At 41.8% G+C, this 12,844-nt stretch overlaps 1 protein-coding gene across 1 annotated transcript; it reads right to left on the reverse strand.

Moving 5' to 3' along the window:
* Positions 1 to 9,306: 9,306 nt before the first annotated feature.
* On the reverse strand, positions 9,307 to 11,798 carry LOC145465232 (Golgi-associated plant pathogenesis-related protein 1-like). The gene is made up of 2 exons (XM_081449004.1): positions 11,448 to 11,798; positions 9,307 to 10,745 (listed from the first exon to the last, which is right to left on the reverse strand). The coding sequence occupies exons 1-2, from the start codon at positions 11,765 to 11,767 to the stop codon at positions 10,211 to 10,213; spliced, it is 855 nt and encodes a 284-aa protein (XP_081305130.1). The 5' UTR covers positions 11,768 to 11,798; the 3' UTR covers positions 9,307 to 10,210.
* Between the last annotated feature and the right edge of the window lie 1,046 nt (positions 11,799 to 12,844).

Here is a 12,844-nt window from a genome sequence, read left to right on the forward strand (position 1 = left end):
GCTTGATTTCTCAATATAATCATCATTTCTTTGAATGGAATAAAACCGTAAGCTGTGTTCAGTTTTTTTAGTTTGTTCCTTGAAACTAGTCAGGGCATTGTTGACAATTCGTACAGGCTTGTGCATCGTCATTTTTTTTTCTCAAATAAAGCAGAGGGCAGATGTAAATATTGTCATGGATTAGCACTTCGATGATAATGAAACCGCACCTTAACACCTTAGCATTTTTTGCTTCTAACTTTTTGCATAATCATGCAAAAAACAACAGAGATAAATTTAGCTTTTTTTTGTAACGTTCTTGTTATATTTTTAGTTTCCTATTTCACTGGCTATCATTATCGCTACTCGTTATCCTTACTTTGTGCTTTTTATTTTGAACTAATGTTGTTTACCCTTTGCTCCAGAAAGCACAAAAGATGATTGAGAACAGGTCTCTGGCTTAAAAACGTCACATTGTCTTTAGAATAATACACCGCTCGGTTGCTGCCTTGGATGAACTTGGAAAGGCTACTGAATTTAAAATAATTCACAATTTTTTTTTTCTACAAAAATAGAAAGGCAATTTATTTAAAATAGGCATGCTTTGTTTTCACAATTTATTACTCATGCATTTACTGAACTAGTCATTTTCCCAGTTGTTTTAGCACAGCTGTTCTTTCCACCTTTAATTGTCTTCAATGACTCTAACTCCTGTTAATTGCTTTCAGGCAAAAATTGTCTTCGAAGTTCTTTATGCTAAAATTTGTCAAGTGACTGTGTGCGGTGGTGTCGCAAAACGTTTTACGCCAACGTTTTACCAGAAAATCGAGCCTGTAAAAATGCTCCGTTACCGCAACTTCTCGCGATTTGTGACAGTTCTTGCTACCCTCACCTTTGTTTCCCATGGAAATGTTGAAAGACTGCAAACTTATCTAAGGTCTGATACGGAGAGTCATGCTCAATTTGTTGTGCATCATGCCAGAGTCCTTGGCATACCACCCATAACATCCGTCCAAGTACAGGATTCGATGTTATGTCTTGTTTAGTGTCTCCGCCATGAATTTTGTCACTCTGTCAATTTTGCTGTTGATACCGAGACGTCCGAGGATATCACATTTGGGAGTTGTTGTCATCCGACAAATATACAATTCCCAAGAAATTTGAGACAAGTTATTCTTTCCACCACTACAGTGTTGAGGTAAGTTCAATATAAAATAGGAGAGAAAAAACGTAGCTATTTCGGTCCTGGAATTTATTTCACAGGATATCTTCATTGATTTTCAATATAAGAACCTCTCAGCTTTTTGCACTGAGGCTAAATTTCCTACGTTGTTATGACTTGTGTCAGATAGTGTTTAGAAAAGAAGGGCGTATTATTGTTAGCAACTGCTCCGGATGGATTCGAGCAAAGTTTTATAATAAAGTACACTTGAAGTTTTCATCATTAAAACAACTAGAAAAAAAATCGTAACCGTATCATTCGTCCGAAGAGAATTAAAGTTTTAACATCTTTGCTCCTGATGTATTTGAACAAAGTTTGATTATAAAGTACACTTGGAAAGAAATGGAAAGAAATATTCAAGAGTAACGTTTCTTGCAATCAATGGTATTTCTTTCAAGGTGTGCTTCCGATTCAGATATCAGCCATTTTCTTACAAAATGCATTTGAAGCCACTCCTTTTTATTGTCGTCGCTGTTGATAATAGAAGATTCAAGATTTTAATCATTCTCAAATATTTTAATTTCCAAGGGGTGGAAAAGAAACAACTATTCGATGTTTTCCTGACCGCTAGTTTTGCCCTTTCCTGGTTTAATAAGGAGCCTGTGAAACGTTGGTGTCCCAAACCAAGGGCACCTTCCGTCCAACCAAGTTGTCCGGAAATTTGAAAACGGAGATAAACGATAGTTGCTTTTCTAGGAAGGAAAGTTAAAGAATTGTTTTCGCGAAGGAAATTTGCCTGGCAGAGACAAAATGTTAAATCGATAAAATCTGTTACGCTTCTAGTAACATTTAAGAAATCTTTGTCTATGAATTGGACATCACTAGATCCACAAGCAAAGCAACGTATTTTTGGCTCGCTACGTAAAGCGGTAAATTGGTGGGGAAATTCAGTGGTTTATAGATAGTCATTTACCTGAAGCAATTATCTGTAGGCAGCCAAATTAAAGTAAAACCATTTTGACATTTTTCGCAGAGCCCGTGTGAATACAGTCCTTGTAGGGATGGTGCAACATGTCTTCCACTGTACGGATCCAATAGTTTTATATGCGAACGGAGTCCTGGAAGGATTGAAGAAGGTAAAAACCGCCCGGCTAAATGCAGGCCGTTACATATGACTAAGCCGATTTTACAACACAAGGGCAGTTTGTGCTACTTCAAGGTCATGGTGAAACTAAAGGATGACAGAGTATTGCATTACCTGCGTCCCTGCGTCCCTGCGTCCCTGCGTCCCTGCGTCCCTGCGTCCCTGCGTCCCTGCGTCCCTGCGTCCCTGCGTCCCTGCGTCCCTGCGTCCCTGCGTCCCTGCGTCCCTGCGTCCCTGCGTCCCTGCGTCCCTGCGTCCCTGCGTCCCTGCGTCCCTGCGTCCCTGCGTCCCTGCGTCCCTGCGTCCCTGCGTCCCTGCGTCCCTGCGTCCCTGCGTCCCTGCGTCCCTGCGTCCCTGCGTCCCTGCGTCCCTGCGTCCCTGCGTCCCTGCGTCCCTGCGTCCCTGCGTCCCTGCGTCCCTGCGTCCCTGCGTCCCTGCGTCCCTGCGTCCCTGCGTCCCTGCGTCCCTGCGTCCCTGCGTCCCTGCGTCCCTGCGTCCCTGCGTCCCTGCATCCCTGCGTAAGGCCGCATAGGGGAATTTTAAATTTAATATTCTACTTTCCCTGTAGGGCATAAAACGTCAAACTTACTTCTTCCTCTATTGATAGTCAAGACAAGGAGTCAGTTACCTTATTTGTATCGAATAAACTTTTAAAATCACTTAAGGTTCATGCAGAGCTCTGTTTTTGTTTTTGTTTGTTTTTTAGCTTGTTTCTTGTTTGTTGTTTTCTTTTTTTTTTTCCATCTGGGCCTCCACTTTCCATCCCCCTTTAACAATATTCTAAAAGGACAAACCAGTCTTGGAGAAATTAAATCTGAAACTAAAAGGCACTCAAACCCTACGATCGAACCTCCCGTAAGCAGACGACCTCGTGACCAGAAAAGCACCCGCCTAAGAGAGGTTTCAGCTTATAGGCGGGTTAAAGTGGAGGGCTGGTATGTGGCTGGGACCGTCCATAGGCGTTCGGGCTGGGGGGGCGGGGGGAAGCGAGGGAGACTGCAGCCCCCCTTCAGCTACGGAAATTATGTGATTTTTCGGGAAAAACGCTAATGATTCGGGCAACGTCTCCAAAACCAGTAAATAACGTTTCTAGTTACTTACTTTTCTTTTAATTTCTTCTTTTAATTATTTTTAGATTTTATTCGGATTGAGACTGTCAGCTTTGAATATAACTATTTTTGGAATTATAGCAGTTTCATTAGATGTGGAAATTACGAACATTTTTGTTTTTCATTCAATTTGAGTGCGTTTGCATCCCAATTTCAACACTCTCGCATTCGGGCATTGCGTACCCCCCCCCCGGGAGGTGTCCACTTACAGGAGGTGTCCTCTTACAGGAAGGTGTCCTTTAGCGGAGGTTCCAATGCAGCATTTTAATTTATTTGTGTGCGCGCGTGTGTGTGAAATGGCTCAAGAGGGGCAATCAGGCAGTCCAGGAATTCCAGGGACCAATTCTTACCCAGCTACCCTCTTCAACCTGCGATCATAATGATACTGTTATCGTTTCTTCTCCCGATTCTTATAGCTACTCCTTGGTTGAAAGCAAACGCCGCCAACATCTGCTTTGGTGCCAGAAATGACTCATACGGTAATTTCACCATTCCTTGGAGCGGAGCTGTCATATCGTTAAGACTTGTGTACGTCTCAGGCTATCTCAAATGCAGGCAGTCAGAGGAACATCCGCACGGGAGCCACTGGGGGTGTATAAAGCGATATCATTTAACAACGCTTGTTACAAACGGCATGAATAAAGTAATCTTTCCTCAAAATTACAACAACAACTCTTACTTCCTACGTGGCTGCCACATCAATTCATTTGAACTGGTGTTTAGTCCGCTATCACCTCCCCTGAGAGTCGCTGCCGGCGAGGAATTCCGAATCTGGTATAGACAGGATCTTTATTACCAGAGCGAGCATAACAATGCTGGGCATGCGTGTGCTGATGTCTATGTTCTGACGAATTAAAGCAGGGATGGGAATAGCAAGACATAACCGTTCTGTCTTGTGTAGAGGGCCCCAATATTTAGAAATTCGTTAGTGTTGTTGTAACTGAGGGAGATATCTCGTTCAAACTTACAGGTAATACTGAGCTACGGATGAAGCAGTAATCGGAGTCTTTTAGGCCATTCCTGATTAAGACAAACCTAGAATAGAAACTAATGTATTACTCATTCCATCATTCTAATTTACTGACTAAAATTTCATGGGTACAACTCCCAAGAAAGATGTGCATTTAAAATGTGTTTCTCTATGTATCTCATATATAATGACACCTGGATGTAAAAAAAAGAAAAGAAAAGAAAAGAAAATAACACTACATAGTTAGAGACTTGACTTGCAGTAATTTTGAACTCTCAATGCATTTTGTGGTGTAGAGACGGGCTATTTACCAGCTTGAATGTCATTGTCCTACTCTTGTTGAATAAAACCACATACGACAACAGGTCGTAATTGTATGCTTCCATTAATTACGACTCTTCAAGATCTTTTTGGTGTCTTGCAGATAGCAACTCCTGGTCGGTCCTTTGGTCACTAGGCCGGTCGGATGTTTCAGTTTGTCGGTCGGTTGGTCAGGGTCGCTAAGCCGATTGGTCCTTCGGTCGGCCAGTCGATCGAGCTTTTGGTTGGTTGGTTGGTTGGTTGGCTGGTTGTTTGGCTAATTTCATTGCGTGGTTGACATTGTTGAGTCAATCGGGCTATATATGGTTTGTTTGTTTGCTTAGTTAGTTACATTGCGACAGATACCTTTAGCGTTATTGATCTGCATTATTTGTACAACACGTACTGACACGTGATCCGATCGCAAGAAACGAGATGCCGTTCACCCAGACTATGCTGCAACATTACTGGAATTTTTTTCCACAGCAGCGCGCTCTCATAGGCTTCTTCGAGCGCGCATATCTAGACTAACAATAAAACTGATTCCCGCCACAGTACGGTAGAGACTGACCACTTGTTTAGTACGCGAGTCATGCCATTTTTTTGGCGATTCAGCCACGGGAAACCCAATGTTATTTTCATCATTGCTTGTTTTTATTTATCCAAATATCGAGTCAAAAAAGTCAAAAATGTATTGCTATTTACTCATTCTTTTCCATAGCTGATATGAGCTGTGCTGAACTGTGCAGACTAGGCCACTCCACTCGTTGATGTTTGTTTTACAGTCTGGAATCCCTATCGAATTGGGTAACCATGCTACGTCGCAACATTTCGGCCATTTCAGAGATGGGGATGTTTTTTTAATGGTTTGTTGTGCTTTGGGGTTGACTATGTTAGGGCAATGGTACGAGAAGGTGGCTGTCAGAAGCCTAAAAACATGCAAACAAAAAGCATTACGCTTTTTTTTTTCCTTCTATTCGCTCAAACATGGTGGCCATACATTTAGTTTGCGATCAAGGATTTCTTTACTGTTTTCTGTATATTAACGTCACTGCCTGTAGTTGCGTGACCAAGTGCCTAATATGAAATTAATTGTTGTTCTATCAGTAATTCTGGCATTAGACTTAGGGTGCGTTCCTTTGGGGTGATTTGGATCAGGATCAGTGATCCAAGATCACTCGGATCATGGTGCATCAAAGGAGCCAATGAATCCGCGACTAGAGTGGATTCATCGGTTCCTTTGATGCATTGTGATCTGAGTGATCTTGGATCACTGATCCTGATCCTGATCACCCCCAATGAAACGCACTCTTAGTTGCCGTTTGCTGTTGGTCCATTTTTTCCGTGTCACCTCTCTAATCATGCGTTTTATATGAATTCAAATGTTATACAATTATTTCCCTCAGTGATGATGTGTCGTCATATGAAGTCTCAACATTATAGTAAGACAAGAAAGGAGAACATTTTCTATTGTGTCAACATCAGGACATGCTCAACAGGTCTTTTGTTTTGGAAGGGGTGCCTCAATGAGCCGAACAATAACATTTTTTGATAGCTTTTCTCCATATTATGTTTATCATACTGTCAATCACAATGCATGTTTTACATACAATCAAATATTTAAACAAAAGAAATCATCATTCAACATGTCATCATGTTCGGCGTCAACAAGTTGAAGTTCGCAACATTTTAGTGCATGTTTCAGCTGAACTGCTTCTCAAAGTTGCTGCGCGGAATATAATTGGAACAAAACAACACTTCCTTTTACGCGTTGCATATGTATACACCTGGGATATAATCTCGCCATGCTGACAAGCTGCATACCTGTTCTATCATTACTCATTCCGGTAAGTCTGAACAAATCTCGTTCTACGCCAACATTTTAGCTAAACCTCTCAGCGCAACATTTTAATGGCCTTTTGAGCCTCCCAAAGGCTTAACAGTTGTTAGGTTTATACAGTTTTATTCAATTTTCTTTTCGTGGGTATCAAAAGGGTAGCATTTTTCATTTATCGGGCGGTAATTGTGTGTTACATAGTCAACAAACAAACGAAAACGAAATTACCCTCAATGCAAGGGAATGATTGTTTTGCGCATGAAAAAAAGGCGTTCTGAGAAAATGAGCTTATTTGAGGCTTGGGATCTTCAATAGAGATCAGGTCGACCTGTGCTAGCGGTGTTTAAATTCTTAGGTTAACCGACCTGTACTGTAAGTTAAAGGTCATCCCATGGTCGGATTCATGGACCGGATACTAAACAGGTAACGTGCTCTCCTTAACCCTGAAGTATGCTAACCCCAAAGTATGCTTACCCCAGATGCTTATAACTTCTCAAAACTACAACATCAATACCTTCAACTTATTATACTATTTAGTGTCCAGTGAGACTTGGTATTCAACGATTATTTTGTTTAGCATATTATTATTTTAAAAGGTCATTTGTAGATAGTTTTAAGCTGTTACTTGCTCTGGGTATCTTTGAGACTGTCACAATCCTCATCTCTCGAGCTGGGCCAGTCTCGTTCTGTTTCTTTTTACCTCTATGGGCTTTTTCTGCCTAAGTTAACCTGGTGTGTCGATATTTTGTTGGATTAAAGAAATAGCACATCATTAAAATTGACTTAGTGTAAACGTGACAGAGCACCTTTAATACTTTGTGATTGCGTGAATAACACAAACGTCTGAATAGTCTAAATAACAGTATATTACAGTGGGACTTTCCGCAGGCGGATATCTTTAGAATTAATCCGAGGAAATGTCCTGTTTGCGGCAGGTCATATAATGTGGTGTGTCGTAGCTTAGGCATGGCGAAGTGTCTACCAACGTGAGTGTCCTCATTGTCCTCTTATCTGAGGTTTCCGAGAAAACAGCATATTGTAGCCTTCACCCCGATAAAATCCCCAACAGCATTGATGTCGACGTCAAGATTGGTGTGTGTTTAATTTTATAAAGTAAAGAGGCAATGCTCTTAAGCAAATTATGTGTATCTTTCTTGTGGCAAAGTTTTCAACCGGCATTTTCCTCGTAATCTAAACATGGTACTAAACACCAGCAGGAGAAATTTGTTTAATGTAGTTTATTGTTCTCGTGAGCGGATAGCCTGAGAGAGTGAATTGCTGTATGTTTGGTGAGGTGCTGCCTATATAGGCTTTATAAGCATTTGCGACCCTATAGGGTATGTTTGCCGTCGTGTGGTTACTGGCGGTGTTGTTGCGTAGTAGAAAATTCTATTCAAACAGATTACTTGAATTCTGAAAACTGAAAATGGTAGAACGTCGAATACTGTAAACTGAAAATGATGATCTACTAAACTATCCCTTTACCTTTTCCGCTTTAAAATGCTTAAACTGTTATCGCTATTTCTAGGGCCGTTGCAATGGTTGGGGGCTTTTATCAATCAGACTGGTAAACTATAAAAATTCGGGCCACACATTATTCAACGGTGAATGCTGCGACACATTGACATGGTGTTCCTCCAATCAGTGTGAGAACTACTTCAAATTCTGTGTCACGTCACTTGGTTCTTCACAACAATGTAATCTGGGCTCTAGTAAAACAAAAGTGGTTGGCGATGACGACTTCCAGTTTCCTGGTATTGGAGGAAGCCTGGGCACCGATCTTCTGAATCCACTGACGTACAACTTCTCTTCCTGGCAGGTACGAAAGCCTATGACAATTTCTACTGCTGTCAAGTCGTTAATGATTTCTTGAGACTGCACGGCGCTTGTTTATGACATTTCCTCGTTTCTTTGAGGCTACTTGTACCTGTATACACAGACGTAGTAAGATGCTGATTATCAAAGCCTTTTGTGCTCCTTTTGAGCACTTCGATAATTTTTGTCATCACTAGTGTGTGGTCATGTTGAACATGTGTAGAAAATCTTCTGCCTATTGGGGTTCACTGCAATGATTTCTGGATCCACCATTCCAAGGGAAGTTGATGTATGACATTTTGTTTGCTCAGTTACTGTTGCAGTTAGTGCGACTACAGGCACCATGGCAAATATGGTACCTAGCATACCTAGTTGGGCATATGCAGGCCAAAAACTCTTCCTGTAAATACAATGTATGCAAACGTTTGCTAATTTAACAATGATTATAATTAGTTTGTGATCAGTGATAGCATAAAAGTGGCTCAGCCAATTAAATTTCCACATTTGCATTAGTATATACTAGTATATCAAATTGTCACAGACTAATTTTAGTTTGAAAGCTACTCATACAGGATTGGGATTGTCTGAGTGCAGAAATAAAATAGAAATGATGATCGCATAAACAATGCCACCATTCAATGTAATAATTTTTAACCTAATCAGAAAATTCCACCTTCAATTAAAGGTGGGGCAAGACTAAGTAAAGAAGCTAAATTACATTTCTTGTACACAAAAAGCCATCTATGAGAAGACATTTTAATTATTTCAAAAAAGGTACAAAATTTTATTTGTCACATTCTTTTGCCCCAATGCATATTTGCTGAGCAAAATTCGTTCACTTGCGAAGCCTTATATTATACTGTAGTAAATGGGAATAGTTCAAGACAGATATTAAATACTTGCCATGACATCTTCACGATCCAAAACTTCCTTAATTTTCCAGCAAATGCCTCCGGGTGGCCATAACTTATTGGATACTTCGGTTGTTTGATATCTTAAATTTCAACCTCGTTCAATGACTCAGTATTCCGAACAATTAAACAGCTGACTTGCAAATCGTTTTGTTTCACGGTCTGATCTCGCATTTTAAGGCGAAACAATGAAAATAAACGATTCAGTTGATCCATGCCTGGAGTCAAAAACAAAGGGTAATAACTGAAAAATCAATGACTTGCCAAAGCAGGTAAAAAATTAGTGTCTTTCTCTAAAACAGCAATGTTCTTTATCACCCCTTTCTGTTCTACACTGACGGAAACATTCTCCAAATTGATACCATTTAAAGCCTGAAACAAAGATTCCTCGACTCCTGCCTCGACGGCCGCCATTGACAATCCCATACAGTATGTAGAGTCATTACGACTTCATGTATGAAGACCGGAAGTCCTAGAACCTAAGACGGGAAAATCCTATGTCTCCAGAGCCCTTCGATTCTCGTGCCAAGGCCCTGCCGGCTAAGAGGAGCGAAAAGGGCTATGGGGACGAGAATGACCTGCCTACAGTTACAATGAGTCCCATGCTTAACGGGTACTGGCAGCTGGTCAAAAAACGTCGATCTCAAACAAACGAATTTCCTAACTCGTAATCACAATTATGAACTTCTGAACCCCAAACAGATTCATTTATTAGAGAAACAGGTAAGAACTTGGACAAAAAACTTGCAAGTAAATCACCCTTATAGCTTTCAGGGCCGATTCCAAGCATGCGTATCGGAAGTCTTTGGAAAATCATCGGTGGCCTTGGGAAATCTTCGGACCCTTAAAACAGATACGGGTAAGGTACTTCAGCTTGCAAAACGTGAATTTACACGAAAGGTACACAAAAACAAGGTTACAACTACTTTATTGGTTTGTTTTTTAGTTTAACACAGGTAGCAGTTTTGATACACATATGATGCTTAGCGTCGACGTCGACCCCATCCACCTCCGTTGCCGCCGCCTCCCCAGCCTCCGCCACCACCACCTCCGCCTCCAGGTCTCCATCCTCCTCCACCACCACCTCCGCCTCCAGGTCTCCATCCTCCTCCTCCACCACCTCCGCCTCCAGGTCTCCATCCTCCTCCACCACCACCACCGCCTCCTGGTATCCAACCACCACCTCCTCCACCACCACCACCACCACCACCGTTTCCACCGTTTCCACCGTTTCCTCCACCACCTCCACCACCTCCGCCACCTCCTCCATTTCCACCTCCACCTCCACCTCCACCACTGCAATAACTTCTATCGAAACTACCTTTAGCAACATTATTCTTGAAGTCATTCATCATATTTCCTGCGGGACGATACCGGCCAACAACATAGGTACAGCGTCCTGAGTCAGCTTTTCCTATTCCCAGCTCCACACTATTTTTCCATACTATCTGAGTGAAGTGACCTGTGCCGTAACTCCATCCGGGATTGTTGAAGTTGAACTGGCAAACTTCTTTGTACCTGTGAGGGAGGGAAGGGGGGATAAAAGAAGGCAGCAAGCAAGGAAGGAAGGAAGGAAGAAAGAAAGAAAGGAAGGAAGGAAGGAAGGAAGAAAGGAGGGAAACAATAAGAAATACATCGTTAGTTTAGTTATACACCCGTTTCCAGGAAGAATGAGTTGCAGTGGAATGAGTGCATCATTGTCATCTAAGGTGGCTGACTCCCCATTTCAGTCCGATTTCATTTGACATCCATAACTCAGGATGAACTTTGGGATATCCAGATGGAAACGTTTTTATTAGTTGCCATACATTTAACGTTGAGGTTCTTGGGCTGTCGCCTTGAGCAAAGTCAGCGTCACAGGATTAACTATAGACAAAGAGTAGTCCCTCTTTCGCTTAGTCCGGCTAGCGAGACCATAAATAAACCGCGAGGAAAAATGGCCGCGTGAAATCTCTGGGGTCGAGACGGCAGGGGCTCGCGCGGCATTTTTTTCTCGCGGTTTTCTTTCGCGTGACGTACGACGGACAAAGCGAAAGAGGGACTACTCGTACATACCTACATACTCGTAGTCTAGATTAACTATTTCTAGACGTTAAAAACGACACACGTTAAGTGATTTAAAATTAATTTGAGGGCCGGGATCAAATTGTGAATAAGATGAGGGATCTGACCCTTCATAGTCTCTCATGCAAATATTGTCTGTAGCACGATGCTACTCACCACATCTCTACAGCTCTCTGGGCTGACAAGCCCCCTGAGCCGCACGCCATGGCAAGATTCTCACCCTGACCCGGTCTCTCACTAGAACTCGAGTGCTGTAGACTGCCCATTCTTGCCAGCCGCTGAGCATAGGCCCTTGCCTGCCTGGTCATGCTAGAATCTAATCTCATGGGAGGAGCGTCATGGATCTCGCGATACTTGTTATGTGCAGTCAAGCCGTCCTCTTCATATGAGCCTAAATAAAACTGAAGATTAGTAGTTAACCCTAACGAGCACTGATTTTGCCAAAGTGGAGAAGAGCTGAGAGGAGCCCCGTCCATCAGACAAGCAACATGCTTCAACACTCTGAACGGTGACAATGTGGCCGTATCTGAGTGGCTCTTGATGGTCAGACTGAAAATTTGACCGAACTGAATTTCTTCTTACGGTAGAAGAAAATTGATTGCAATTATACTGATTGATAACTGATTGCATCTATAGCTCATTCAAACAAGAGTATCAGGCGGCCTGAGTTATATACATTCCAGCTGGCTAGTTGGTTGGTCAGCTGGTTAATTTCTTGATTGGTTGGTTCGTTTGTCTTTTTCTTGATTGGGCAGGTTGCTTGCTTGCTTGGTTAGTTGGTTAGCGTTAATTTCTTGGTTGAGCGCATGATGTTTTAGTTGGTTCCTTGGCTAATTGTTTTTTCGATTAGCCGGTTAGCTGGTTGGTTGGTTAGTCGCGAAAAGTTTACATACATACACGTGCTCACATTACTAAAACAAAGTTTGTCGCCTTTTCCCGATCTGTTCGTTTTTCATGCACTTGAGGTGGCTCAAAACAGTTTCCAGGGTTCAGAGCTCCTTAAATTTTCGAAAATTTAAGATGGCTCTGAAACCTACCTACAGAATTTTTTTAAAGTTCGCCAAAAGTTACGTCTTATCAGGATTATCAAAAGTTGATAATATAAAAAAATTCACCGCTGTACGTGTAATTAAGAGTGTTGTTAGGAGGTCATACTGTTGCTATGGTAACCTATTGCGGTACTAAAATGATACCAACGTGCTCACCGATGTTTGGGGAGCTTTTTCATTCCATGATTGTAGCATCAAGTGATAAAGAGTGGTTGTAGCGACCCACCAAAGTCTAACTGTTGGAAACTGTTTTGAGCCACCTTAACAGCCGTTTGTTAACTATTGTGAAGTAATTCTCTATAACGAAAATTAAAAACAACTGAGAAACTAAGCAGCCAATTTTTTAGCTTACACGCACCCAACAACTCTAAAGTTCATATGTACCATATATGAGCGGTTCCGAATCTGACTTTACTTCATAGTGTGCAAAAAAATTAAACTTGTCTCCTTTTCTTCTGTGCGTCGTTACTGATAAAGGTAAAGGTGTAAACTTTATTTAACCAG

Source organism: Orbicella franksi, chromosome 13 (assembly GCF_964199315.1).
Source record: "Orbicella franksi chromosome 13, jaOrbFran1.1, whole genome shotgun sequence".
NCBI lineage: Eukaryota > Metazoa > Cnidaria > Anthozoa > Scleractinia > Merulinidae > Orbicella > Orbicella franksi.